The following is a 27,957-nucleotide window of genomic DNA, read 5'->3' as shown; positions in this document are numbered from 1 at the left end:
GGGGGGGCTGAACACTTGCCTAACTACAAGAGGTAGTGTATGTAGTGAAACAAATATTGCAATATCTATAGGAATAATTAGCCAAAAAAGGCTGTCTTAAGAAGCGTGTATCAGTACATGTTTTCAGAACAGCAATTCTGAAAATATCTTGAAAAAACAATAACAAATTATAAAGTTACAAAAACAAAACATATAAAGTTTTTTATTACTTTTACAGTGTTTTACAATACAATTTTCTTAGAAAATTTGATATTGTCACCAGCATTATTTATTTATAATTTAGATTTCTAAGACTGCTCAATTCCACAGCAATTCTGGGCAGCCTTAGAATATATTCTGAATATACCACAATACAATTTAATTAATGCACAGTGTTTGTTGCTAGAAAGAAATTAAATTCATTGATAGAAAAATATAATACTGGGATTATAATCCTTGGCATTATGTCCTGCCCTGCAGGAATGTATGCCAGATGAAGAAAGAATACTTATGCACAATATCATACATTCTTACAATTCATCAATACTGTATGATCTAATTAGTATCTACTCAATACTACTTGCAAGGTTATGCAAGACATTTTAAACAATGACTTAGGGGACCTAAAAGGATCTCAATTTTAACTCCATTCTAAAGGTATACAGATATTACTTGAGTTACAACAGTTCACTTAGCAACCATTCAAAATTACCCCCCCCCAAAAAAAAAGTACTGATGACCCGAAGCTGAAGTTATGAAGTTACAACTGATTGAAAAGACACTGCAACATGTCCCTTGCCTGTTTCCCCCTCCCAACCCTGTGGGGATCCCAAGGGAACATGAGATGTCCCAGTGGGTCGGGGGAGGCCTTGGTGTTCAGAAGCAGGTGGCCTGTTCTAGCACTAGGCTCCCATGGTCGTCCCCAGCCTGAAATAGCTCATGTGCACTTAACTAAGGATCACGTTCATTTAACATGATCCAATCAATGAATCCTTGGGTTACAATTATAAATGGCAGTCTCTATTACAGTCATAACTCAAGGATTATCTGTAGTCAAATGTCATTCCTACTGATATCTGTATGGATAAAATTAAAATCAATCATGAGTATGCTTCCATTTTATTATGCAATGTCTGTTCAGAAAGACATTAGTGAGATCCAACTATATTTTCCTATTTAAGAGTTTATCTACAAAAATGCAATTTTAAAAATTTGCTATAATAATTAAGCTACTACTGTGAGTGTTTGTATATTGAAAGATAATAAAATTATTTTGTAAAAAGACTTATTTGTAAGGCAGGGAAAAATTATGTAAAACTGGCAAAATTTCCTAATCTTTTTATAAGCTTTTATATACTTTGCTTCAAAGACTGTGGTTTTTTTTTTAACAATGGAACATTCTATATACAAGAGTTATAGGTTTTACTATACCTATAGTTTTCCAGTTAATATTAGTGGCATATATAAAACCCAACCGTACTAATAATGTAGTCTGTTGTTGTTTTTAAAAATGTGGAACGGTTATGAGTTTTGAATGCACCGCATAGAAATAAATGCTAAGAAAATATAGCAATATTTAACACAGGATTAATATACTTTTCCATCATCATCACTTCTCAAATGCAATTTTCAATGTTTAACATTTTAAATTGTTCTTCATTAAGATTCTCATGTAGTTTAACACTCTTCTAATCACCAAATAGTATATATCTTCTGTACAACCATATTACACTACTATACAAACTTGAAGCACATCAAAATCAATTTTGTTTCTTGTAAAAATTTGCATTTGATATTATAGAAACCATTTTCTTGTCTTCAAACCACTGCAAATACTCTGAATGCTTTGCTTCCTGGAGGATTCTGTAAACTGTAAAAGAAAAATAAAGAACGGATGGTTTGAAAGAACTTAATCTTATCATTTGTTCTCATTTTACATATGAATCTCTATTACATTTACATATTTATTACTAATGTCATTACTAGAAGGATGACCTATAAATATTTGGACAGCATGTTCAGATTACAAGTTAATTTACTGTATATCTAATGGCAAAGCAATAGTTATTTTTTTCACTAACTAGAAATGGCCTTTCTATAAATTTCATTGACTGAAAAGCCCATCTATAATTACTACTCTAAGAAGAAGTGTAGTGAGCTCAAGATCTAGTTTTGATATGTCACAAAATCAACTTCAGTTCTGAACAGACTCTGAGACAGTCTTACCAAGGAATATTACAGTACCTTCACACCATTGCCACTGAAGGCAAGGTATTGATTCATTCCTATTTAAATGTGTTTCTTTTAGCAAATAGACAATACCATAAAAATATATAGGTGTGATGGAGGGACATTTACAAGAATTCCAGAATGGAAGTATAAAGTTTGGAATCTATCTTTTTGGATACCTAAATGTAGAATTTTCAAGTTGAGCTTTGTTAGAGTTTGCAGTGAGAATATATCTGAAGGAGACAGCCCATAATCTGAATGTAATTGGCCAAAAAGTGAATATCACCAAAGACTTGCCATCAAATATTTGTTTCAGCTAGAATTTAAATCAGCAGGGTATTAGCAGGAACAAAACCATACTCCACCCAGAGAACTACATTCATTGTCAATTGAAAGATACAAGATGGCTTTCAGAAATTTAGACTGAATGATTTCCAAGACACATTGGCAGATTTGGGAGCTGCACATTAGGAAATTCAAATTCTTAATTAAATAGTCTGACTGCTGCAGACACATATTAATTGCCTTTATGTTTTACAAATATATAAAGATTTTTTTTAATGCTTGTATTGTGAGTTTGGTAATTGTTGAATCTAGAGGTAGTTGATGGTACATAAATAGCTATATTCTTGAAGTCCTTAACTAACTTGACTGACTGTAATTAATGTTTCAGTTATGAGAATAATCAAAAAACAGTTTTAAGTAAATTAGCTAATTTTAAATGAGTAAATTAACTAATTAAAACTTTGTAGCTTTTATTGTAGTTGATTTCTAATGTTCTTCTAAGGCAGAAACATGCTAGTGCCCATGCAGACTGACTTGGTAAAGGTTAGCTACATTATCTGTGTATAAAGACGGGTGAAAACTAGAGAATGAAATGTGATTTTGTAAAGGGCTAATATTATGCCATTATTGCAAATATTGTATTAAACAATAACAGGAAAAATGCAGCTGCTTTACTTCTTTTAGGATTCAGCATGAAAGTATTTTTGAGTAACATTATCAGCTGTTTAGTGAATGAAGCAGGTGGCATCTGCCACAATCTTTCTCAGAAGAGTCAAAAAGCACCTCCAAATAAACTGAGGGTTCTTAGGAAACTGAACAACTTCTGAACTGGGTAGTCTGGGATTACATACTGATAAACACATGAATAGCCCGGAAGAAAGCCTACTTGTTCTGCAGTTTACCTTTCTTCTGGATCATCACATTTTCAAATTTATAACAGAAAGGTTTCATGTAGAACTTGCTAATTTGGCAACATAGGCTGATGGGATGATAATAATTAACATTATTCTTAACTGTGGATTGATAGAATTGCCAACATGATCGCCAATGTTCGATGACGGATATGACACAAAAAAAAAATTGGTAAGATAATGGAGTGAGAGCCAGTTTGATGTAGTGATTAAGGCATCAAACTAGAAACTGTGAGACTATAAATTCTAGTCCTGTCTTGGGCACAAAGCTAACTAGGTGAATTTCATCCAGTCATTTAGAAAGAAGGCAATGGAAAGCACTTCTGAAAAACCTTGTCAAGAAAACTGCAGCGTTGATCCAGGCAGTCTCCGAGAATCAGACACAATTGAATCAAATTTTAAAAATAGATAATAAAGGAATATTATCTCCTTTATAGGCTTTATAGAGCCATGGTGGCGCAGTGGTTAGAGTGCAGTAGGGCAGGCTACTTCTGCTGACTGCTAATTGAAGTTCGGCAGTTCGGTAGTTCAAGTCCCACCGGCTCAAGGTTGACTCATTCTTCCATCCTTCTGAGGTCAGTAAAATGAGGACCCAGATTGTTGGGGCAATATGCTGACTCTGTAAATCGCTTAGAGAGAGCTGTAAAAAGCACTGTGAAGCAGTATATAAGTCTAAGTAATATTGCTATTACTAATACCTTCTCCAGTAATTCAATAAAAAGTATCAGGTGTACTATAAAGGCTTTGTACCTTTCTGAAGAAATGCCATTTTGAAATGAAGCAGTGTACATTCTTCTCTTATCCACTGGCATGACATCAACAAAGCCACCTTCATTGCGAATTACTCCAGCATGTACTGCTGTTCGGCAGATACTAGACATCTGAAGGAAATAGAAAATAGAATAATTCTCATATTAGAAAGTAACATTGACAAATTATTAACTGAATTTATACAGTATCCTGTTTTCCCTAATGTCCACTCCTACAGCAATAGGACAGGGGTGTCAAACTCAATTTCACTGAGGATCACATCAGGGTTGTGGCCAGGGTAGATGAGGCAAGTTCGACATCACTCATGTTGGGGGCATCTGTAGTGGCCTGAGTGCTCTGCCAGCAAAAATGGACTCCCAAGCTCTGTTTTTGGCTGCGACAGCTTCCTGAACCCTCTACCAATGAAAATGGAGCTCATGCAACCATCTACCAGTGAAAACAGAGATCCTGCAACCTCTGCCAGTAAAAATGGATCTTGGGAAGATGGTCCTCCCGAGTCCTTTTTTTAATGGTAGAGGCACCACGGCCAAGTCCTTTGCTGTTTCCAGGGCTGCCCTGTGGACCAGATCCAGTTGTGGTTTGCAGGTGGTACGCCCCGGTACTGGGATACCGGAGCCTGCCCGCAACACCGGATACTGTTCCGGTACAGTGCTCTGGAGGGCCTACCCACCCACGCTCCTTACTGTGTTTTAAAGCTGTCGGTACTTCCATGAATACGCATGGCACATACAGTGCCTGCGCGACGCTCCACTGAGCAGCTGGAGTGTCACGGAGGCTTGTGGAAGCGTCATTTGATGCTACAATGCATGCGTGCACTGCACACGTGTGCATGTGCACTGCACGTGTCCATGTAGGTGACGCCAGGGCCGTTCCAACTGTACCGGTTGGAATGGAATCCGGAACTCACCACTGGCCCCCCCACGGCCAGATCCAGCCCCCAGACCTTGAATTTGACACCCCTGCAATGGGAGAGTATGGCTGGGAAGGTCATGAATGGCATTCATGTGATCCCAGAATGCTGCAACCATCACAAATATATGTCAACTGCAAAACACCTGGATTTTGATCATGTGACCATGAGGATGCTGTGATAGTTGAAAGTGGGACTACCAGTTGTAAGTAACTTTTTTCAGTACTGGTATAACTCTGAACAGTCACTAAATGAATGGTTGTAAGTTTAAGACTATCTGAATATAGATCCCATGAGTATAAAATTATGCTTGGAAGGAAAATAATCTTCCCCAAATTCTCCAAACTCAGCTAGCCAAAGATTTGAGAGCTATCAGCATTTTGAATACAAATGCTCTCATCAATGAGAAGATGCCTTATTCACTGTGATTGAAAGATTTTGAGGAAACTGGAAAATTATACAACATTTTAATATCTCATACAATACCTTCAGTATTTATACATCTCTCCCAAAATGTATAAATAGATATATGCCATTGGATATAAATATTGATGTTCAAAATGGCATCTCTTTTCTTAAATTACAAAAAGATTTATATATGTGCCATACTGTTTCTTCCACTTTAGTGTGGTTTCCATTTTCTGAGAAGAGTGGGAATTGTTGTTTTTTATATTATTTTATTTATTTGATGACCATATATTTTAAGTTTTTTAAATCGTATTCCAGAGGAAAACACGTTATCATACTTACATCAGAATAAATTATAGTTCCAATCACTCGGGCATAATGTGGATTTGCCTGCATACAATTGTGAGGACAGTGGACCCTTTAAAAATTGAGAGGAATGATGAAGATTAAGGATTCTACATGTATACTATAATAACATAAAGACAAATGTTATTGCATTGAATGTAAACAATGAAATATTATAGAAAAACAGAACCACAGAAACCAGTTCTACTATCAAGTCAAATACTCTACTAAGAACAGGAATTCGTATTAAAATATCCCTGACAGTTTCTGTCAGGGATATCAATTCAGTAGAGCATGCCATGGGATGCTTGAAGATTTTCCAACAAATCTTGCTTTGCTATCAGCTTTTAGTACTGTATATGCACTGATGCACATAAGTACAGTGGATCTTTGCAATTAATGGGAAAATCTTATTGTAGAATAGAGATTGAACAGTTTAATGTCTTGTATTATACTCATAAAGTATAGCAGTCTTTGCATCTTAGCAGTTTGACATTCAAAATATGACAAAAGTTTAATGTTTCTGAAAAAAATCGATAATCACACTGAATGCTTAGCATTATTGTGTGATTAGTTACAAGCACTTTTCACAGGATGGGCACAATAATGAAAAGGTTTACCTTGGGCAATGTGTGGCTGGCCTATAAAATGGACATAACTGTTCTACTGTAGTTTCACAAGTGACAGCTTGTACTGAAATTAAAAAATGCACACAGTTATTTGCTATAAAGAGATTCATCAATATTAATGTTATATCATAAAAATAAATCCATACCTGTTACTTTAGAGACAGTGAATGAATTAGCCGATTGATATTTCCTAGGGCAAAAACAGACTATTGTTATTAGAAGTAATATCATTATTATATAATCCTCTACAATATTTTTGACAAGGAAATAAGAGAAACAAAAAATACAAAAGTGAGAATAATTATTTAATAGGGCTATACACATTCAATAAAACTTCATACACAATTTGAACAGAAAACTGGGAGAACTGAATTATGATCTAAGGATATGTGTCTACCGTATTTTCGGACTATAAAACACATGTTTTTGTCTTCCAAAGGGGGGTGAAAATGTCTGTGCATCTTATAGACCGAAAATTGCTGAAGCCCCGCCTACCCATTGGCTATTTTTTGGCATCCACACACCCTTTTCAGACCCATCTTGGAGGCTTTTTTCAGCCTGTTTTGGAGGGGGGGTTTGGCCCATTTTTGAAGCTTTTTTCAGCCCATTTTCGATGCTTTTCTTGGCCGATTTTCAAGGCTTTTTTTCGGTCTGTTTTAGAGGTCTTTTTGGGGCTTTTTCAGCCCGTTTTGTAGGCTTTTTTCAGCCCATTTTTGAGGCTTTTTCAGCCTGTTTTTGAGACTTTTCTGCTGTTTTTTGAAGCCTTTTTCAGCCTGTTTTGGAGACTTTTTGGCCCATTTTGAAGGCTTTTCTCGACCTGTGTATCAGACTTTTTTGGGGCCATTTTCCTCCCCAAGAAATTGGCCAAATAAAGTCTTAAAACAAACCCAAACCCCCTCAAAAACAGGCCAAGAAAAGCCTCAAAAATGAGCCCAGAGAAGCCTTGCAAATGGGAAGAAAAGGGGCTGAAAAAGGCTGGAGAAAAGGCCAAAAATGAGGCCCCAGGTCAACCCCCCCCTCTTCTAAATTTAGGTGCGTCTTATAGGTAGGGGTGCATCTTATATCCGAAAAATACGGTATGTAAATATGCATGTATATATGTATTGCCCATCTCGTATAGTGTAATTTTTTTTCAGCATAAAGCTTTGTATTTATACTATTACTATTGCACAATAGCTATCATAAGAAATAATCTACAATCACTGCATTTATATCATGTGTACGCAGCCTAAACATGAATGGGAAATGTTTTCATGCCACGGTCTACATAGATTGCTGTATAGTGCAACAAGCATGCATTTGTGCAATAAACATGCATTTTTTCCTATACACATAATTTTGAACACTCAAAGTTCATCACTCGCCATCACTTTAGCCATCTGTAATCTACATCAGGAAAGTGTATCCTGTTTGCACGTAAATAAGACAAGATCTTATTTTCTTTTTACACACAAAATATGGCTTGGGCCTATTATGAGGAGAAGGTTTATTGTTTGGAGTTACTGGGCAGGTGCTCTCTTGCAAGTGGGCTCCCAAAGAGCCGAGCACAGCCTGATGGGCGAATGGCTGTGTTGCCTATTATAGCAGTGCACACAGCAGCCATGAAGGGACAACACTCATGAGCAGCCACCCGACAAACCCTCTTTCCAGCCGGGCACAGCACCATTCACTGACCAAGAGTATCGCCAAGCTGTGTGAGCGCCTGTTCGCCTGGCGCCTTCGAAATGGCAGTAAATGGAGCTCTGCACAGCTGGAAAGGGGAGTTGCACGAGTGGCTGTTCCGCTGTTCGCTCGCAGCCTCCTCCCAGCCTTATGATGCCTTGGCCCAGCTCTCTCCACAGAGCCAGGGGACCTCTGCTGCTGCCGCCACCACATGGCTTTTTCTGCGGCTTCCAAACTGAGTCTTCTGGCAGTGGCCGCTCTGGGCGTACGCTCAATGGTTGTGGGCCAGCTGCCGGCAGAGCGCCATTCACTGCCATTTTGAAGGCAGCAAGCCGCGGGAGCCGGGGCAGCGGCAAATAGGCACACACGCAGCTTGGCGATACCCTAGGTCAGTGAATGGCACTGTGCCAACAAAGGAGATTTGTTGGGTGGGCTCCTCATGAGTTATGGTTGCTTCATGACTTCTGTGTTGCGCTGCTGCGACAGCGCAACACAGCATTTGCCCACGAGGCTGTACCCGCTCTTTGGGAGCCCGCTCGAAGAGAGCAGCTGCCCGGCAAACCCTCCCCTCTCAGCTGGGCACAGAGCCACTCACCAACCTAGTGGATCCCGAAGGTGCTAAGCAAACGGATCACCTTTGTCTCCCCCCCCCCTGGTTCCTGTGGCTTTGGCACCTTCAGGACCTCTAGGCTGGTGAGTGGTGCTCTGCCTGGCCGAGGTAGGGGTTTTCCAGGGGGCTTATTTGCGGGGGAGGGCTTATATTTTGCCTACCAGAAAAATGTGGCATGGCCTATTATCAGGACATGTCATAATTTTGGAGAAACACGATAACCTCTGTTGGCCTAGGATAACAGAAATGTTTACTTTTTGGGGGTGGGACTGTAAATTTGGAAGAACGCATAAAGACTTAGCTTCGTTAATTTATAAAGATAGGGTCACCAATTGTTCAATACTCAACATGTGTGGGTGTCTCAAACAGGCAGACAGTTATCTTTGCAATATTCACAACTGCAACAATTAAATAACCTGGTGTCTTGACCTCAACCTAACAGTAATAGTAACAGAATTAACTATCTCCATCTGACAATTCCTTTTATAGCCTGCTGTCAGACGATCAGCCAATCAGGAGCTGGCTCTGTTCTAATGGCAGGAATGGACCTGGCTGGCTTCAGTACGCAGCATATACTGCTGAGAGCATGATCTTAGTGCTGTCAGGGTTGAAAAGTGGATCTTGGGGAGCTGCATTTACTTAGTATGAATTAAGTTTGTCTTTCTTATATTACTAAATTGACTCAAAACAGTAATAATATCTAACGTGGTCAACTAGCTCAAATATATAATTAAAATACCTTAATCAAATAAGTCACAGAGATATTATGAAGACTAGTAGAACTAATACAGATAATAGAAAGACCATAGACAACCAATGGAGATGACTTCAGACAAACTTTCATAGCTCTTATATCATCATGCAGCACAACATTAATTAATGACCACTTCTGAACATATATACTATTAAATGTTTTGTAATTATTTATAAATAAGTCCCTAAATTTATTTATATTATATTGAAAACTTGAGAACCAATTTGTGAGAGAACATTTCATTTTTATTTACCCAACTGACTGGACTCCATTTCTTTGGGACTTTATAAAGTAATTTCTTCTTCCTAGTCTAGTAACATCAACCCATCCACCATCATTATCTAGGATACCATAATGTATTGCAGCTCTACAGATGCTTGATTGCTAGGAAGAAAAGAAAAAGAAAAACAGAAACTGTTCAATCAAACCATTATTTTTATACATACTTCTATTAGAAATAATATTTTGTGTTTTATTAAATTTGGAACTATGAAAAGTTCACCATTAATTCCATATTGAGAGAGATGAGCTAACAAATTATGTAAAAATTAGTATAACAGTATGATTCTACAGTATGTATGGGTCATTTTAGACATTTGGTGCCCAGGTTTTCAATACATTGAGTAAAAACTAATAAAGATAAGAGAAACCTCAAATTCCTGCCAAAATTAACAAGTTAATGCCATTTTACTGAGCAAACACTTTGTCAAGTGTAACATGTTAATTAAATTTCCTAGTAAATTACAATATCTGTACCATGTCATAATAGACACTTCCCACAACTTTGGCGCTGCTGTCCAAACATCCAGAAGGACATTCATACCTAAAGAATTAAAAAAACAACTTGAGAACTATAGAAAATAAAAAAAATTAGATGAAATACACACAATACCAGAATTGATGGATAACCATGAAAAGACACCTTACCTATTACATGTTGTTCCTTTGCACTGGTCCCTTAACCGTAGTTCACAGGAAACAATTTGAGCTGAAGGAGGAAAGCAGCTGATGTTACCGCAGTGTTTCAGGACAGTTTGGTGAATCAATTAACAACAACAACAAAATCATGTTATGAATGAAATTTCCTTACACATCTGTTGTTTGCTTATGACTTCATTTCTTTCACTATCATCACGGGGAGATGCTTGTAGTTGCACTTGGTTTTCTAATGTATTCTGAACATGTAACTGATGTCGTTCAACTTCATTGGTTTCTATCTCTGGAAAGTAATGCCTTTCTGAACCTTCTGGTAAAGCAATTGAAAGGAATAAGTGCTATTTTTTTTTTACAATGGATTCATTCAATAGTTATAATTAAGAATGGCATAAATATGGCATGTTTAATCTTTGCTAGACATGATAAGGCCAGGGAATAATCCTGTGCATATTTCCTTGGAAATAAACTCTACTGTATTCAGTGGAATTTACTCCTAGGAACTTACTTAAAGGATTACAGGCTTAAGTGCTTCTTGATCCCACTGTGCCTAAATCCACTGAAATCAATGGGTTTTAATACTGGTTGGCTTGGGATTGTTTTACTACCAGCCATTGTTAATGAGCTGAGATTATCTAGTCATGGCACTAAGTGAATGATATACACAAAAAACAATATACAGAATTTAAAGTACAGTACTAGAAAAACAACTGAAATTATCAGTTCTTTTCTTAGTATTCCATATAAAAACACTATACAAGCTGCATCATAATGACAAATATAGACATATGACATCATTTGAGTGGTTCAGAATCTCTATCAAAGTTCTAATGAATATATATACGTCAAATTTCATATACAAAATGTATTGTTCTTAATTTGTGAAATGAACTTTGGTTGCATTGAGAAAGAAAAACCTAAGAGTTTTCTTAATGAATGTATATAAATCATGGAGGTTCTGACAAGATGGGAATATAGAGATAATTTGCAAAATTGTTTACAAAAGCATTTATGTTTAAATTACTAAATTCAGCCACATTAACAAAACAGGAATCTGTTTAACTGGATGATATATTTGTTGTTTGATTAACAAGTACTGTAATTTTTACTATTAGAAGAATTAGAAGAATTCAAATGCTGATTATTTAACCCATCTGAGTTTGTGATTCAGGAGCTTATAAAATGTTTACAACAACAAAGTTAATTGTATTTTTATGCCCAAAACTCTTCGTTAAAAAACAATCATTATAGAACCCTTGCATAACACATACTTTTCATTATGAAATCAGAAAACAACTGCCTGCCTCCTAAAGCATCAGCAAAACTACATACCTAGCAGTATACACATTATTTTTATGATTACATACCTTTATAACAAAGATTTTCTCTGCAGCCTCCCCCAAAACTTGGGGGACATTCAGAACACGGACGACCATGTTTGTATGGAGCATGCCCCCACCAATTGCCCCTAAGAATAAAAAACAAAGTGAAATAAATGGAGTGCCTGATCCCTGTGAAAAACACTATTCCTCCTGATTTGTCACGCCTCTGCTTCTGAGGCATAGAAGGACAGCCTAAATGAATGATATAAACAATATCATCTCAGATTTATCTTTTACCCATTTATCTTTTCTATATTCTTAAGGGTTGGAATTTCTTCCTGCAGCCTAGTATGAATTGGCATCAGTTTTTCTCAAAACAGAGCCTTGAGGAAGGCAAGCTAGTGGTTCACTCATTCACTTATCCTTATTCTGGCTCGGCAGAAGAGTTCTGCCAGGGTATATTCAACAATTGGTTTACAAGGTGAGAAAAAATGGGATGGTGAAAGATAAGAAAGTTTGCTGAGATGCAATTTGGAAAGACTTGTCCATCGAGCTAAAAGCAGCATGCAACACGACACAAGGGAAACATACTGTATGACTGAAATATGGGTATAAACTGCTATCCATCATTTTTAGTTTAGACTTCCATTCTGGCATGGCTTGAATGTGAAAGCGAGCTGTTTCTGCAACTAAGTAATTCCTCTGCTTTTCCTGGAAACTGCAATAGCTGTAAATTTGAGGACTGGTTGTAAATCTACTTGTTACCACCATTGTCAGTCTGAATAGTCATGGAATGAGGCAGTCGTTAACTGAGCACAATGTATAATTCCATTGATACATGCAGGCTAGATGGCTCAGTAGCTGAGCTTGTTGATCAGAAAGGTTGGCAGTTCGGTGGTTCAAATCCCTAGTTCAGGTCTCCTGCGTGAGCAGGGGGTTGGATTAGATGACCTTCCAACTCTGTTACTGTTACAGGCTTACATGTGCTCATTCTAGTATAAAAAGAATATTGGATTGTTTTCACTGTACTATTTGAAGACCAGCAGCATGTTACTGAATGTAAGGACTGAATTTATATGAACAGTAGCCAGCCAATTCCCTTCTGTTATTATCTGCTAGCTTTACAGATTACAATGAATACTCTGAATATTGTACTTTGGTTTATACTGGTTTATATTGACTAGCATTCTAAAAATTCAAAATATCTAATATTACTCTGTGCTAAGAGCTCCTGCAAGCTTAGGGAGATACTGTGCAGAAAGCAGAAAGCAGTTTTCTTTTCCCCATCAACAATATTATTTCATATTTTTTACATTTTATATTCTATGTCTAATTCTGATGCAGTTCCAAGCAAAAGGTTTAAACATTTACTTCATATTGTGACTCCAATCTAAAGCAAAACACAATCCTAAATAATTTTATTAAATAGTGGCAGTGGGGAGTTAAGATATGCCTTTTATGTTAACACCTATACCGTCATACTTACTTGGGTGAATAATTGCACACTAAGTAAATTGCTTTTGGCCATATCTGTCCCCATACATTCATATTATGACATAGGTTGACTGCACAGCCTACTCGGTTACTTGTTGCCCATACCACCTGGAGGAAAAAAGGAAAAAAAATAAAATTTTATCCAAATTTGAATTCTGATGAGCTGTCATAGTGAACTGATATTCCTTTAGAAAAAAGGAACACATTGCACCTGAAAATTGTACCCAAAATTGGGCTACTGAAATCTGTCCAGAGTAACAGGATTACCCACATGAATTCCACACAACTATATTTTATCAGCTAAGGGCAGAAACTGCATTTTTGTGGTAAGCTGGTAATTGGCTGGAGTCATGGATTTCATTGTGCTTATAGCCACTAATGTCACCTACATGAACCAAAGGTCATCTCTTAATCCATTTGAATTTTTTTTTTTCCTTTTACTATTGGATTTTTAAAGATTGAGAATCTTATAATGACCTTCCTAAGTAAACCAGACAGTAAACATAACTAGATGAGGTAAGGCTCATTATCAGAATCCTATAACTCTGAAAGTATAAACTTTCCACCCACTAATTTTAACTGTTAGATCTATCAGGCATTTCCTTCTTAAGTTTCTTTCTTTGACTATTAAATGATTGCAGCCTCCTGCCTCTCTTATCTGATTATTTCCTAGACAGTATCTGCTCTTCCCTTTCCTTATGGTTATTCATGCATTCCCTTATATCTTCAGATTGGCTAGCATTATTGAAAACATTGGGTGAATTCCCTTAAATCCTTTAAAAATGTTTAACTACAAGTTTAAATATTTATAATAAAAGGTTTTGGAATTACAGCAAAAATATGATTATTGTTGGCTTTAGAAAGCTTTAAATGGATTAAAGGCTCAGATGCACTTGATTGAAAAGTTCAAAAATAATTGAAAGAATCCTTTCTCATGGGGAAAAAAGTTTGCTTATATTTTGAAATCAATAGGATGACTTTGAAGGTCAGACTTTAGGGGGTACCAGGTGGCTACCTTACAAGAATGTTTGATGTTGGGTACAGGAAGTCTTTCAGCATTTAAATCTATAATACAATCAGTTATTATTGAACAGGAATAGGCATCATTGAATAAAATTGAAACTGATTTACAGGTGGATTTTAAAATTTTAGACTGCAACAAAGAAAAGAAAATAATGGATTTACAATTAAATTAAATGAAGATTTAAAAAATTAAAAAATAAATACAAATAATAAATTAGAAAAGTGAAGTGAATAAATGTTTTGTTTTCAATTTATAAACAGAATTTGCTGGAGTTGCAAAATTACAAAAGGGGCCCGATAAAGATGACAACAATTGTAAGACAATAGACAATGAGAGTATAACAAAGCAGATATTAGGACTTCTGTTTTAGAAATTTAAAGATCATTGGAAGAAAGAAGAAAGAATACTAAATAAATGTATTTGTTCATGGTTAAAATAATGAGTTTCTATTTCTGGAGATGCTTAGTTATTTTCTGATTTAGACTGGGAATGATGATAATGTTTAATTGCTTTTTGACAGGAACTGGACTTTTACTATTTGAAGAAACAAAAGGGGGAAAATCTGTTTAAATATAAATGGAGAAAAAAATATAAAAGAAGGATTCAAATTGGATATAATAGATAAATGTTGTAATACTTATGTTGTTATTTCATAAAGAGAAAAAGTTTAATATAAAGATCTCCAGTACCCTCTGATATACTTAAGCACCAAACATAAATGTGAAGATTGATTGTATTGTTACTTCATCACTTTTATAACTGTGAACAGTGTCTAAGTAAGGCAGTTACTAAATGAGAACAACTTTTATTATTACAATGGAAGGAGTTATAAATTTGAAAAATAAATAATTTTACTTAAAATACAAGTTTTAATTATATTAATTGCAGTTTAAATTATTATTGCTTTTGGTAAACATGAATGTAAATTGTTTATCAGATGTAGGGAAACATCTAACTTTAAAATCAAGTCAGTTTTCTTTAGCAAAATTGTTAAATTTGTATTTTGCTCCAAGCACACAAACGAACATGTAAGCTTTATCTAAGGGCTAATTGGTTCATTTCAGAAAATAACTCAATCAGTAAGTTAATCAGTTCATTCATCAACCAAGTTACTATGGTAAGTATATAGATTGCTATAGATATCCTGATATATTCCAAGAAATTCATATCAAAATGTGTTCTTAGGAAAAAATTATTTGCAATGATGACATATAGAAATCAAAAATAGATGATACATTGCTGCAAGCTATTTTTAAAAAAATGAGAAAAGATTTTTAAACACAGATACAACCTCCATGTGACTTACATATTTTCCGATCATTTATCTCTTGATTACTATTATTCCATCACAAAGTGATGAATTCAACCCTATTATTCATTTTCAAAAGGAACACTTACCTGAGTATAATGAGTGCATACAGGACCAGAGCATCTATAGGGGCAATAAGGATTGCATTCTTGAGGATATGGATATGTAAAGTCTCTCACTTCATCATACCATGATTGGACATGAAATGTTAGAGGTCTATATCTATAAAAAATAAGTGAAGAAATTTCCAAATCATTCAAGTATATATTACAAAAGAAATAGTGGAGTTTTTTTATTTTTAAAGTAAGAGTAACATAATGGTGGGCTGTTTTTTTTTTACCTTCCCCAATGTGCTCCCAAATTCTGACCAATGGATGGAAGAAGACTTGCAGGTCCATGTTCCCAGAGACATGTCTCAGCCCAGGACTGAGCAGATCTTTCCAACTCTGTATCCCATGTCTACATTTTAAAGATTAAGAGAAAAGATAAACATGATGTGGTTCTAATATGTTAAAATTATTAATACTTTATTCATCCATAAAATATTTTTTTAATTTAAGAAAAATCTCTATTAAAATATATTATGTTATAAGTATAATATTAGAGAAAAGTATCCATCAAGTCCAAATTGTTGCTTCCAATAAAGCTTTCTACCAATGTATATGCAATCCACATTATATACTATATAACCCAAATGCTGCATCATGGTGATCTAGACAATTTTTTAATATAAAGTAAGAAATATTTTCAGCATTAATATTTAACCTCATGATCAGGTATCATTAACATTTCTGGGTTTGTATTATTTGTCTAGAAGTGGATACTGGTCTGAAGAAGTGCCATCTTCCTTGCAATATCTTTCTGTCTCTAGATGTGGCAATCCTCGATTAAACTTTTATTTATAATGAAGAAAGAAACAATAAAAAACAGGAAGCCTTTCTCATAAACAGGAACATAAGTCTGGTAGCAGAAGAAAAAAAATGTATTTTTTTTCATAAATGTGTCCCTATAATTTAATAATTTAGAAGGTTGTTCCTGCAACTATATACCACAAATATTAAATATTTTAATTAGTTAATTAAAAAACACGCTTAGAGTAAGTTTCTACTATTATTTTTATTATGGTTCCTCTTTAACTAGAGAACAGCTTGTGTTGGAATTTCTTAACTGCTTGGGCAAATACAACAGGAATGTACCTGGCACAAACATACACAAACATAAAAAGATTTCTGAATACTGATCCATGACCAATGCTAATTGATATATATAGAAAAAAAGAAAAAAACTTCCTCCCTTTTCCAGCACCTTAAATTAATCTCCAAAACTAAACACTTCAACAAGAGAATAATTATGGAAGCCATCGAAATAGAAAAAACACGCCCACAACATGAATAAATATGACTATACCTCCCGCCTACCAGACATCTGGAAACCAACCCTAATCAACAAACAAGCACCACCCACCACCCAGGTTGTACAACACAAAAGAACAACGGACAGACAGACAGCACCTCAGCCACACAGGATGATACAAAACAGCCGACCAATCTATAAACATCAACTCCATCTACCAATCAGGATGCAACTACATAGCCAATCAACCCACTTACAGCAACAAAGCCAACACTCCACACACACACCAAGATTTATAGAGAGACAGCAGCTCCGACCACGCTTTACTCGCACAAGCACGAAGCCGAAAACATATATATAAAGAAAAGAAGGACTAGGGATGACATGATAACAGTGTTCCAATATCAAAGGAGTTGCCATGAAGAAGACAGGATCAACCTATTCTCCAAAGCTCCTAAAGATAGGACAAGAGTCAATGGATGGAAAGTAATCAAGAAGAGAACCAACCTAGAACTAAGGAGAAATTTCTTGACAGTTAAAACAAATAATCAGTGGAACTACTTGTCTCCAAGAGTTGTAGGTGCTCCAACATTAGCGGTTTTTGAGAAGATATTGGACAACCATTTTCTGAAATGGTATAGGGTTCCTGTCTGAGCAGGGGTTTAGACTACAAGACCTCTAAGGTCCCTTCCAACTCTGTTATTCTGTAAATGTGTGTGTTTTCTAGAGAAAACACATTATTTAAATATAGTTATATACCTCATAACACACAAGTTTTACATGTAAATTCATAATTCTCCTGGTCTTTTTTAAAAAGATGATAAGAAGAAAGTCCTATAAAATACTTAAATCAAAATCCTGCAATTCTCAGCATTTGGAAAGAAAAGAGAAGAAAAAAAGAAAATAACTGAATAACTGAAGATGCTGGCTGAAAGAAGAGCCTACGTGTTTTACAAATAGTAAAAGCAGAGCAAAAACACATAGAGAAAAAGCTACATATTATTTGTATTATATATTTATAAACTTTGATTGTTTTATTTCCAACAATGTGTTAGAGGTTTGCTGATAACCATACTAGCTGTGATTTGTGGCTGCCTTGTAAACCCAGGTCAAATATGGCCATGACCTTGTTCAGTGGCGTCAAACTCGCGGCCCACAGGCCAGATGTGTCATGTGCTGACCACATCCACACCTAGTTTAGCGAAGAAGAAAAAGTCCCGTGATGACGCCGTGACGATGTGAGTTTGACACCCCTGATCTAGTAAATGGATAAAAAGCATATCAAAACTCAATAACCAACTTACTCAATTAAAACAAATCGGATGTAAAGAGAGCAACCCTTATTCAAAAGATTCTCTAGTACCTATTGTATGCAGGAAAAGCCTTTAAAATTCTATCATTCTAATTACTAACATAACTCCAAGATCCTAAAATACCAAGTTATGTTCAGTTTATCGCAAGTCACAATTTTCACTCTGAAGTGGGACATACTTAAGTAATCTTTTTAAGCACTTTTACATAGAGAAGAAGGGCATTTATGGAGAGGTCAAGAAAAGGCAAATGACACAAATGTGTTATAATATGATACAAATTTCATCCCTTCCATGCTTGCCTCGCATAAAGATGTAGGGGTGAAGCTTACAGAATGGTATCATAGCACACATTTTGTCATTTTGATGAATTCTCAGTCAGTAATGAGTGTTCCTGTGAATAAAGTACGAATAAAGTAAGGTATTTCTGACAAAGAAGTCTTTGGAATATAGAACAGAAACAGAACACTTTCAGAGGTAGATGTAAAATGTGCAAACTATAATAAAAAGGTAAGATTCATACCTAGTATAGTAAGGCACACAGTTGGCACCAACAGAAGTAAACATTTACTGTGGCATGATATAAGGTCTCAATGTTGTATTCATTCTATATATAAGAAATAGAGTGGTAAAGTAAATATCAGAGTACAGTACAGTACAGTATGGCTGGCATTTACTTTTGGAAAATACACTATATTTATTGTTTGTTAAAATATAGAGAAGGCTAAAATACGACATTATTAATTTTAATTATAGAGTTATCTGAAGTAAAGAAACAGGCTTGAGGAACAGAATTTCCTATAAATGACACATAGGGTTAGATTGGATGCATAGCAGCTAAGATGCAAGAATCTACTGATGGATTTATTCTAATAATTTTATAATTGATACAGTATTACATTCACTATATTAAAATGTTTGCCATAAAAAAGAAATTATGTTTCTATTATGCATGTTGAGTGCCAATAAACTTTTAAAAGTTTAGAAAAATATTAATCTGTTTTATCAATCATTAAATATACTAGGACCTAAGCTATTTGGAAAACAGTTTTAAGAAAAGATTGTTTTTCTTAGAAAGTACAATATATATATACATTTTTTTAATTTTTATAAATTAAACACAATCTGAAAAAAATCTCTGCTGCACTTCATAATATACCCAAATCTGTATGAAAAAAATTGGATTATAGCACTTATAGATAGGTGTCAGCTAGTGATGATAATTGAGCCAGGAATTACAATTGTAAGTCATTGCAGTCATAAGCGTGGCAGCATCTGACCAGACTTGATGTTTTGACATTTTTTTATGCCTGTTAAGTGAATGCCGTTGTCATTAAGTGAATAATCATCACATGAATCAATTTTACCAATGGGTATTTTTTGTTGGAAACCAGATGTAAGTGCTGGAAACTTGCAAAAAGTCCAGTTGTAACTTAAAAACTGGTTTATAAGTGACTTTTAGGGTTTGTTGTAACTTTAAATGGTCATTAAGTGACCAGTTGTAAGTTCAGGACTGCCTGTACATGATTTATACATATCACAGAATAATGAATATATTTGTGAATGAGAATTTAATAGGTTTGTAATAGGAGATAAGAGGTCCTAATTTGATCCAGTGGTTAAGCCATCAGGCTAGAAACTGTCCTGCCTTAGACTCAGCGGTGGCTGGGTAACTTCTCTCTTTCAGCACTACGGAGTCAACGGCAAACCATTTTTGGAACCCTTGCCAATAAACACAATGCAGCCAATAAAGCTGCTGGACTAATCCATGCTGTCACCAGGAGTCAAAACTGCCTAGAAGGCGCTAGGTAAATAAAAAAAAGCACTATAAAAGGCATTGGAGCTCCAATGACTGAAAGCAGAACAGTACAGAATAACAGAGTTGGAAGGGACTGTGGAGGTCTTTTAGTCCAAAACTTCTGAAGAGACTAGACAATCAAGTCTAGTGCACTTGTTAATTGTTCTCATACTTTTCCCCTTGCTTAATTTCCATCCATTATTTTCTTGTCTTCTGCTGCTTTGGATTGACCCCCTTCTTCCTTATGGCAACTCCTGAGATATTGGAATACTGCTATCATGTTACTCCTAGTCCTTCTTTTCACCAGACTAGAGAAACCCAAATTCCTGCTAACATTCTTCATGTTTTAGATTCTAACCCACTAATCTTTTCTGCAGTCTTCCAGATCCTTTACGTATTTTTTTTAATAATATGGTGACCCAAACTGGATGCAATATTCTAAGTGTGGTCCTACTAAAGTTTTATAAAGCAGTACTAATACTTCAGATAATCTGATTCTATTCCTCTGTTAATGTGTAGGATTGTGTTGGGTTTTTTTGGCTGCTACTGCACACTGTTGGCTCATATTTAACTATGCTAGGACTCCAAGTTCCCTTTCATAGTTACTGCTATTGAGCCAGGTTTCACATAAGTGTAAAACCTTACTTTTCCCTACACTGAATTTCATTTTGTTAGAAAGAGCCCAGTGCTCAATTCTGTCATGATCCATCTGGATCTTGACTCTATCTCCTGGCTATTTCTGTCAGTTTAGTGTTGTCTGCAAATTTGATCAGTTCCCCTTCTATTCCCTCATCTAGTGTGGTAATATCATAAATTAAGAGGAGAAAAATCTTCTAAATATTTCCAATAATCTTTGCCAAAGTAATTAATTTCAACTAAAGAAGCTCCCTGCATAGATTAAAGCTCACTGCAAAATAAAATATGATGAAGTTATCTCTATCTTGTGGAACTATTGCGACAATGTTTTGTGAATTTCTTGTGTCCACAGTCCTGTTTTTTGCTTTAACATTTTTCTCAGTTGTATTTATATTCTGTAAACCATTCCTGCCTCTGTATCCATAGATATCACAACAAAGACTGAGTATCTATCTGCTTTTTTGGCCACCCATCTAATATAGTGATGAACAGTTCAAGATAAGAATAAAAACAGAGTTGACATTGTTCAGCCCTCTTGATACTAGGTCAATAGCCTCTAGACTCAAGCATGGAATCTCATTCACTTCCACTAAGGTTTGAAGTTGAGCAGGAAACAAGAAAGCCAAGGAGGAAGATAATTTTCACTTTGAAATAGTTTCTGGTTAAATGTGCCACATATGAAAATCAGTCACTGTATAGGCCAGGATATTTGTAGTTAAAAATGGAAACTGTATTCGCAGCAAGGAAGAGATGGTACAAAGAAAAAAAACACTATTGATTTTGATACAGTAAAATACCGTACATATACATAAAATTGTTTTATTGTACTTATATCAACCACTACCCTATGCTGAATTCCTCTCAGCTGTAACTTTCTTCTTCTAATAATATAAATATCATAGAAACATATTATGCTCCCAGTTCCCTTTCTTATGTTCTTTCTGCTCTACTGTATTTATCTCTCTGCATTCCTGAATTTCCCTATCTCATACCCTATTTCTTATATCATTTTTAAATTTTATTTTCAACATGTATTAGAATAAAATACAAAACTACAAAGCAATAGTAGGACACAATAGGGGAAGAGAAGGGAGAAGAGAAATGAGGAAGAGAGGGGGAAAGAGGAAAAAAAGGCGTTGACTTCGGACTCTCTCTGTTGCAATAGAATAAAGCATTAACATTGAACCTCAACTTTTACTTTCCATAGTAGTATAAACTAGCTATTTCTATAACGACAAATCAATCTAATCAGTAAAACCCAAAATCAAAGTTTCTTTTTTTTATCTCAAGCACCAAAGTCCAGAAGCAGTCTCCAAGTAGAAATTTCTTATCTCATTTTTTATTGGATTCCAAATTTCTCTTCCCCCACCCCACTTTTACTTAGATTCCAGTGGCCTATAAAGTATAATTTTCTTTGTAAAAAGTTGCTTTGCATTCCAGCTACAGTCCACAGTGTGTTATTTCCTGGTATTCTCATATTTACAGTGAATAAGATTGCAATCTTTTCTATGCTTTCCTTGGACTGAGGATGATTTGACAAATGATCCTAAGCAATTATGGTTGATTTAAAAAAAAAATTCAGTTGCCCGACTCTCCCTTTTTGGGGGTTTCCTTTGCCTCTTCTCAGCTGTTTCTTATAATGTTATATTTATTTATTTTTAAAAACTGCATCCCTTACCTATGATTTTCACGTCCTTCTCTTTTCTTTTTTCAATTCTTCTGAGGCACAAATGTCATCAGGTTTTCCAAAAAGTAAAAATATGTCCAGCAAAATGCTACTGAACACAGATTAAAATCTATATGGGCAAAAGTTTTGATTTACAATTACTCTTTCAGAAGTTGATTTCACTATTCTTTCTGGGTTAGTCCTTTCTCTCAATCTAATGTCTCACCTTTTACCTTTCTCCTTTGTTGTGCATAAATAACTAGAATGAATTTCCTATTAAGAAATTAAAAGTCATGGATGGGGAATATTATGACTTACTCCTCTTATCATTTAGGTGGGGAGCAGGGATAAATGAATTCACTGCTGATAAGTGACCCCTACTTACCTTTCTATGATTATCATTTCACTTTGAAGAACAAATGCTTCACTACTCACTACCATTAACAGAATAACAGAATTGGGAGAGACATTGGAGATCTTCAGTTCAGCCCTCTGTTCAGGCAGAAACCCTATACCACTTCAGAAAAATGATTGTCCAAATCTCTTCTTAAAAACTTCCAGTGTTGGGGCACCCACAACTTCTGGAGGCAAGTCATTCCACTGATCTATTATTTTGTGGAAACTATATATATCCTTAAATTGAGCACTTAAGACATTATTTGGCTTACTGACCCCCAAATACTGTCAGCACATATTCCTTTTTCTTCTTTTTGAAGTTTTCATTAATTTTATAAGGGCTTTTTTTATAAAAAAGAAACAATAAAGATAGTGATGTTAATGCCTGCATGATCATTTATGACTACAAACAGCAATTTCATGACAACTAAACTAGGATCCTGGTTCAAGAATTCAAAAACTGTCATCTTACTTCATAGAATAGGAGTTGTGCACTGTTTTGCTTTTGTCAAAGGTTTGACTACATAGCTTTTTGAAGAAAAAATGTGAAGTAATAGATTGCCTGCTTCTAAAAATAAAGCAGCTACACTGGTGAACAGAATTGCTTACAGTATTCATTTGTAATGCATGTACCTAATCCTAACACTTGGGTTTCCAAAATGCTACAGTTAAAACTCATACTGATTGTGGTAAATTCCTTCCCAAAATGGATTAAAATAATCTTAGCAAACTAAAAAAATATCCAGTTAGAAATCATGGTATTCTAGTACTACTTGACTATTGATTACTCTGGATTGCCCAGTACTATTGTTTCTGACAAAATGTTTTCATTTACTTTAATTGTATTTAAGGACTTCCTGAACGAAAACCTTAGCCTGGATATTATTACAGGAATTTTCAATTTAAAATCACAATTGAGCCCAGACAGTTAAGAGAATTTGTCCCATTTATGACCTAACCACAGTTTAAGTGAATCACTGCAGTTGTTAAATTAGTAATATGGTTATTAACTAAATATGGCTTCTCTATTGACTTTGCTTGACAGGTGATCACATCACTCCGGGACACTGCATCTAACATAAATATATCAGTTGCCAAGCATCTGTATTTTGATCACGTGACCATGGGGATTCTGCAACAGTCATAAATGTGAAATACAGTTGTAAGTCACCTAACAAGATAGAATAACAGAATAACAGAATAACAGAGTTGGAAGGGAGCTTAGATGTCAGAGTTCCAAGTAACACCCCTAACGAAAGAAGACTCCAAGGTTAGAGTTTCTTCAAAGTTCCATTTTATTAGAGATGTCATATTGGCACATCTGGGATAACCGGAATCTGAATGTTTCCAGGTTTTCCCCAACCAAAAGAAAGTTCAAGTCCCCCCAGCACCCATGTGTCTATCACACGATCCAATCAGGTACCATCCAAAACAGAAGATCCTCCCAGTCACCTCATCGCAGCTACAGGACAAGATGACCTTGACTTTCTGAGAAAGAATGTTATTATGGTTACATATCACCCACACTCTGTATAATCCCCCTCCCATTTTCTCACAGTAGAAAATGTGGCAGGCCTGAAGTCCAAAAGGTAAAAGATGGCTTGAAGGTCTGACATTAGAGGTCTTCTAGTCCAACCCCCATTCAAGCAGGAGACTCTGCCATTCCAGAGTGGCTGCCTAGTCTCTTCTTAAAAGCCTCCAGTGATGGAACACTTTTTTCAGTGCTGTTGCAAGTTCAAACGGCCAATAAACAAATGATTCGAAGTCAGGGACCACCAGTCGGGGATTGTTTATTGTGATCCTTGAAGAACTAGCCAGATTGCAGATTACTGCAAAAGTGGAGTATGCCCTAAATAGACTGGTCATTTCACTTGTTAGATTCTTTACTTCTCAAAATGTTTTAAATCAGTGCTTCAGAATATGTAAGGCAATATCTCAAAATAATTTACTTGAGGTACAATGAGCCGAGGTGGCGCAGTGGTTAGGATGCAGTACTGCAGGCACTTCAGCTGACTGTTATCTGAAGTTCAGCGGTTCAAATCTCACCGGCTCAAAGGTTGATTCAGCCTTCCATCCTTCCAAGGTGGGTGAAATGAGGACCCAGACTGTGGGGGCAATATGCTGACTCTGTAAATTGCTTAGAGAGGGCTGAAAGCCCTATGAAGCGGTATATAAGTCTAACTGCTATTGCTATTGCTAACTGCATTAATTCAGATTTAACTGGGATAAACAAGAACATATTCTAGAAGCTATTTTGAAGTTTGTTTGAAAATCATTTTTTTCCAGCTATCAGGTTCCTAAATTATGGAGTTACAAATAAAGAAGCAAAACAGAAACAAACATAATTTTTGCATGTCAACTGGTGTAATCCATGCAACTAGTTATGTTTTGGAATAGCAGTATTTAGTACGATTTGTATGAAAGAACACCAAGCAATCAGGCATCATCCATGATACAGACAAAAAGGGAAGAGGCTTCAATTATGTGGTTAAAGCATTATTTCAACTCACACATTCACTGAAAGCTCTGAAAGTAAACCAATATTTAAAAAGTAAAGATTTCCCCTGTCCAATTGTGTTTGACTCTAGGGGGCGGGTACTCATCTCTATTTCCTAGCCAAGGAATCGGGGTTGTCCAAAAACATTTCCATGTGGCCAGCATGACTATATGTCAAGAAGCATGGAATGCTGTTATCTTCCTACTGAAGTGGTATCTGTTTATCTATTTGTATTTGCATACTTTCAAAGTTGGTAAAAGCTGGGACAAGAATGGGAGCTCAACCCAGCACATGATGCTTAGGTCTCAAACTGCCACGTTTCTGGTCCACAAGTCCAGCATCTTAATTGCTAGGCTACCACACCTCCTTAAACCAATGTAGGGTAAAAGTCATTGTTGCTTTTTTCTGTTTAGATCGCTTCTTCCTGTTCATTAATTTAGGTAAATAAACTAACTACATTCTGATGTTTTAATATGTGTGTATAAGTATGTAGATATGTGTCTGTGTTTGTGTCTGTGTGTATCTTCAGCTCATGATGATTAAACACGGTTGTCTATATATCTCTTAATAGCTGTGTCAAAGTAGCTAGTATCCAATTATGAAATGAAGCAAAAGTTTCAAATTCATTCTAAGAAGGAAACAAGGCCAGCCCAACACATTTTGTCTAAGTGAAGGATATGCCACCTCTGCTTCTGAACAGAAATCACCTGGACTGAAATCTATAGCTTATTTCCAACTCTATTGATAAACAATATTTCTATCTTATCTGAGTTATGACTATCAATAAAACTCTTGTTTCAATATTTGTGTCAACTGCAGTCATTCCTCCTCAATTCTAACTTCATTTTCTCTATGTGGATACTTCCATTTGGAGAAGAAACTAACATTGCGTAAGGTAGAAAAGGAATATGTGAGATAGGAGTCTGTTCAGCTGTATATGTAATAAGGGGTCATGTGCAACATGTATTTACTGTGTTCCTGACAAGTGCGAATCCTGAAGGCAAATGACATAAGAAAAGAAAATGTATCTCTAGTTTATTGATGTGCTGTAACTGTTTTACTGTAACTGTTTCTATTCTTGCAAAAATGTCTATTTCTGTCAAGACTACACTCTTTAGAGAGAGTTGTTCATTCTTTAAATTTCTCATATATATTTTTTGAGGATCTCATCAATTCCAAACATGATTTTTTATCAGCAACTTCTTCTCAACCCATTCACTGTTCCTGCATATATTATGATCCATCCTGCTTTCTTTCAACATCATCCTATATTTACTTTGTGTACTATGCTCCTTCATTCATCTTCTGTTCATTTTTGAACTTCTACCTTTTTATTTAGATACTTTTCAAATACACAATCCCACTACATTCAACCTACTTTTATTTTTCTCCTCACATACTCAATATTCACTTCCATGTGATCAAGTGAGCAGAATAAGACTTATACACAATCATTTTGTTTCTTCTAATGCACTTTTACTCCTCACAATACTTCCCATAAGACCCAATTCTTTTCTACTAACATTTGCTTGAACATTTTCCATCTATTTCTATATCTTTAGTCAACATCACACTAAAGAGCACAAAATTCACTTGCTTACTCTAATTTTTAAATGTACAACATGCAAGCATTTGATCTGTTTTTTTTGTTTTTTTTTTTAATTCAAAACAAATACATCATCCTTCTTTACATGCTATAGAAAGTGTATCAGTTGATTACAAAAAATTTTTTTCGTGCATCTCTTCCAGTCAACAAACATAGTTCATATTAACTTAAGTATTTTAACTCAAATATTTGTACATGTCACCATCATTATATCTCCATTTTCATTTGACTATAATTGTTTAAACGTCCTACATCATAAATATACCAAAGTTAAATACATAACCACATACTGACCTTTCAATTACTATTTCTAAAATCCTCCACTAACACTAAATCCTTATGTCCTGCTCTAGCTAAACATCCACAATATTTAATAACAAAGTTTTCTAATCCTCCTTTCCAAATCACTGTTTAAAGTTTACATCCAGTTTCCTTATGTTACACCCATATCTATATATGGATTGTTATTCTTATCCCTCCCTTACTTGACTATATCCTGTATCATAATATTTCCCCCAATAATCAAAACTTTAATTGTATCTAACTTAGTTGTTGTTGTTGTTGTTGTTGTTGTTATTATTATTATTCAATTGTATCACAGCAGCCAGTTGTTTCACCGGATTTGGCATTGGTTACTAGTCAGGCCCCACCCAGGGGCCTAGGACGTCGTAACGTATTTTCGTAATATGCGTGCAGATCCAAGCAGTGCGGCTTTTTGCATTTGACTGATGGTGATTTTGTCAATTTTTAACTGTTTTAAATGTAATTCCAGTGCTTTTGGAATAGCACCCAGTGTGCCAATTACCACTGGAATTATCACTGCTGGTTTGTGCCATAGTCGTTGAATTTCGATTTTTAAGTCCTGGTATCTTGCGATTTTTTCATGTTCCTTCTCGGTGACCCTGCTATCACCTGGTATTGCGATGTCTATGATTGTGACCTTATTTTTCTCAACCAGTGTGATGTCTGGTGTATTATGCGCCAGTATTTTGTCGGTTTGTATACGGAAATCCCACAAGATTTTGACCATCTGATTTTCGGTGACTTTTTCAGGCTGATGTTCCCACCAGTTTGTTGCTGTTTTAATATTATAATTTTTGCACAAATTCCAATGGATCAT

At 35.5% G+C, this 27,957-nt stretch overlaps 1 protein-coding gene across 1 annotated transcript in view; it reads right to left on the bottom strand.

Annotated features, from left to right (window-relative positions):
- Positions 1-1,797: 1,797 nt before the first annotated feature.
- Positions 1,798-27,957, bottom strand: part of CRISPLD1 (cysteine rich secretory protein LCCL domain containing 1) — a 91,445-nt gene continuing 65,285 nt past the window's right edge. The window contains exons 3-15 of the mRNA XM_032222216.1: positions 15,916-16,034; positions 15,665-15,797; positions 13,235-13,350; positions 11,794-11,894; positions 10,584-10,739; positions 10,421-10,481; positions 10,250-10,316; positions 9,747-9,877; positions 6,614-6,657; positions 6,459-6,531; positions 5,836-5,911; positions 4,155-4,285; positions 1,798-1,849 (exon numbers count right to left, since the gene is read on the bottom strand). Coding sequence (XP_032078107.1) covers positions 1,798-1,849; positions 4,155-4,285; positions 5,836-5,911; positions 6,459-6,531; positions 6,614-6,657; positions 9,747-9,877; positions 10,250-10,316; positions 10,421-10,481; positions 10,584-10,739; positions 11,794-11,894; positions 13,235-13,350; positions 15,665-15,797; positions 15,916-16,034 — 1,260 coding nt within the window. The remainder of the gene's footprint in view (positions 1,850-4,154; positions 4,286-5,835; positions 5,912-6,458; positions 6,532-6,613; positions 6,658-9,746; positions 9,878-10,249; positions 10,317-10,420; positions 10,482-10,583; positions 10,740-11,793; positions 11,895-13,234; positions 13,351-15,664; positions 15,798-15,915; positions 16,035-27,957) is intronic.

Source organism: Thamnophis elegans, chromosome 8 (genome assembly GCF_009769535.1).
Source record: "Thamnophis elegans isolate rThaEle1 chromosome 8, rThaEle1.pri, whole genome shotgun sequence".
NCBI lineage: Eukaryota > Metazoa > Chordata > Lepidosauria > Squamata > Colubridae > Thamnophis > Thamnophis elegans.
This window is presented reverse-complemented; position numbering and strand designations above follow the sequence as displayed.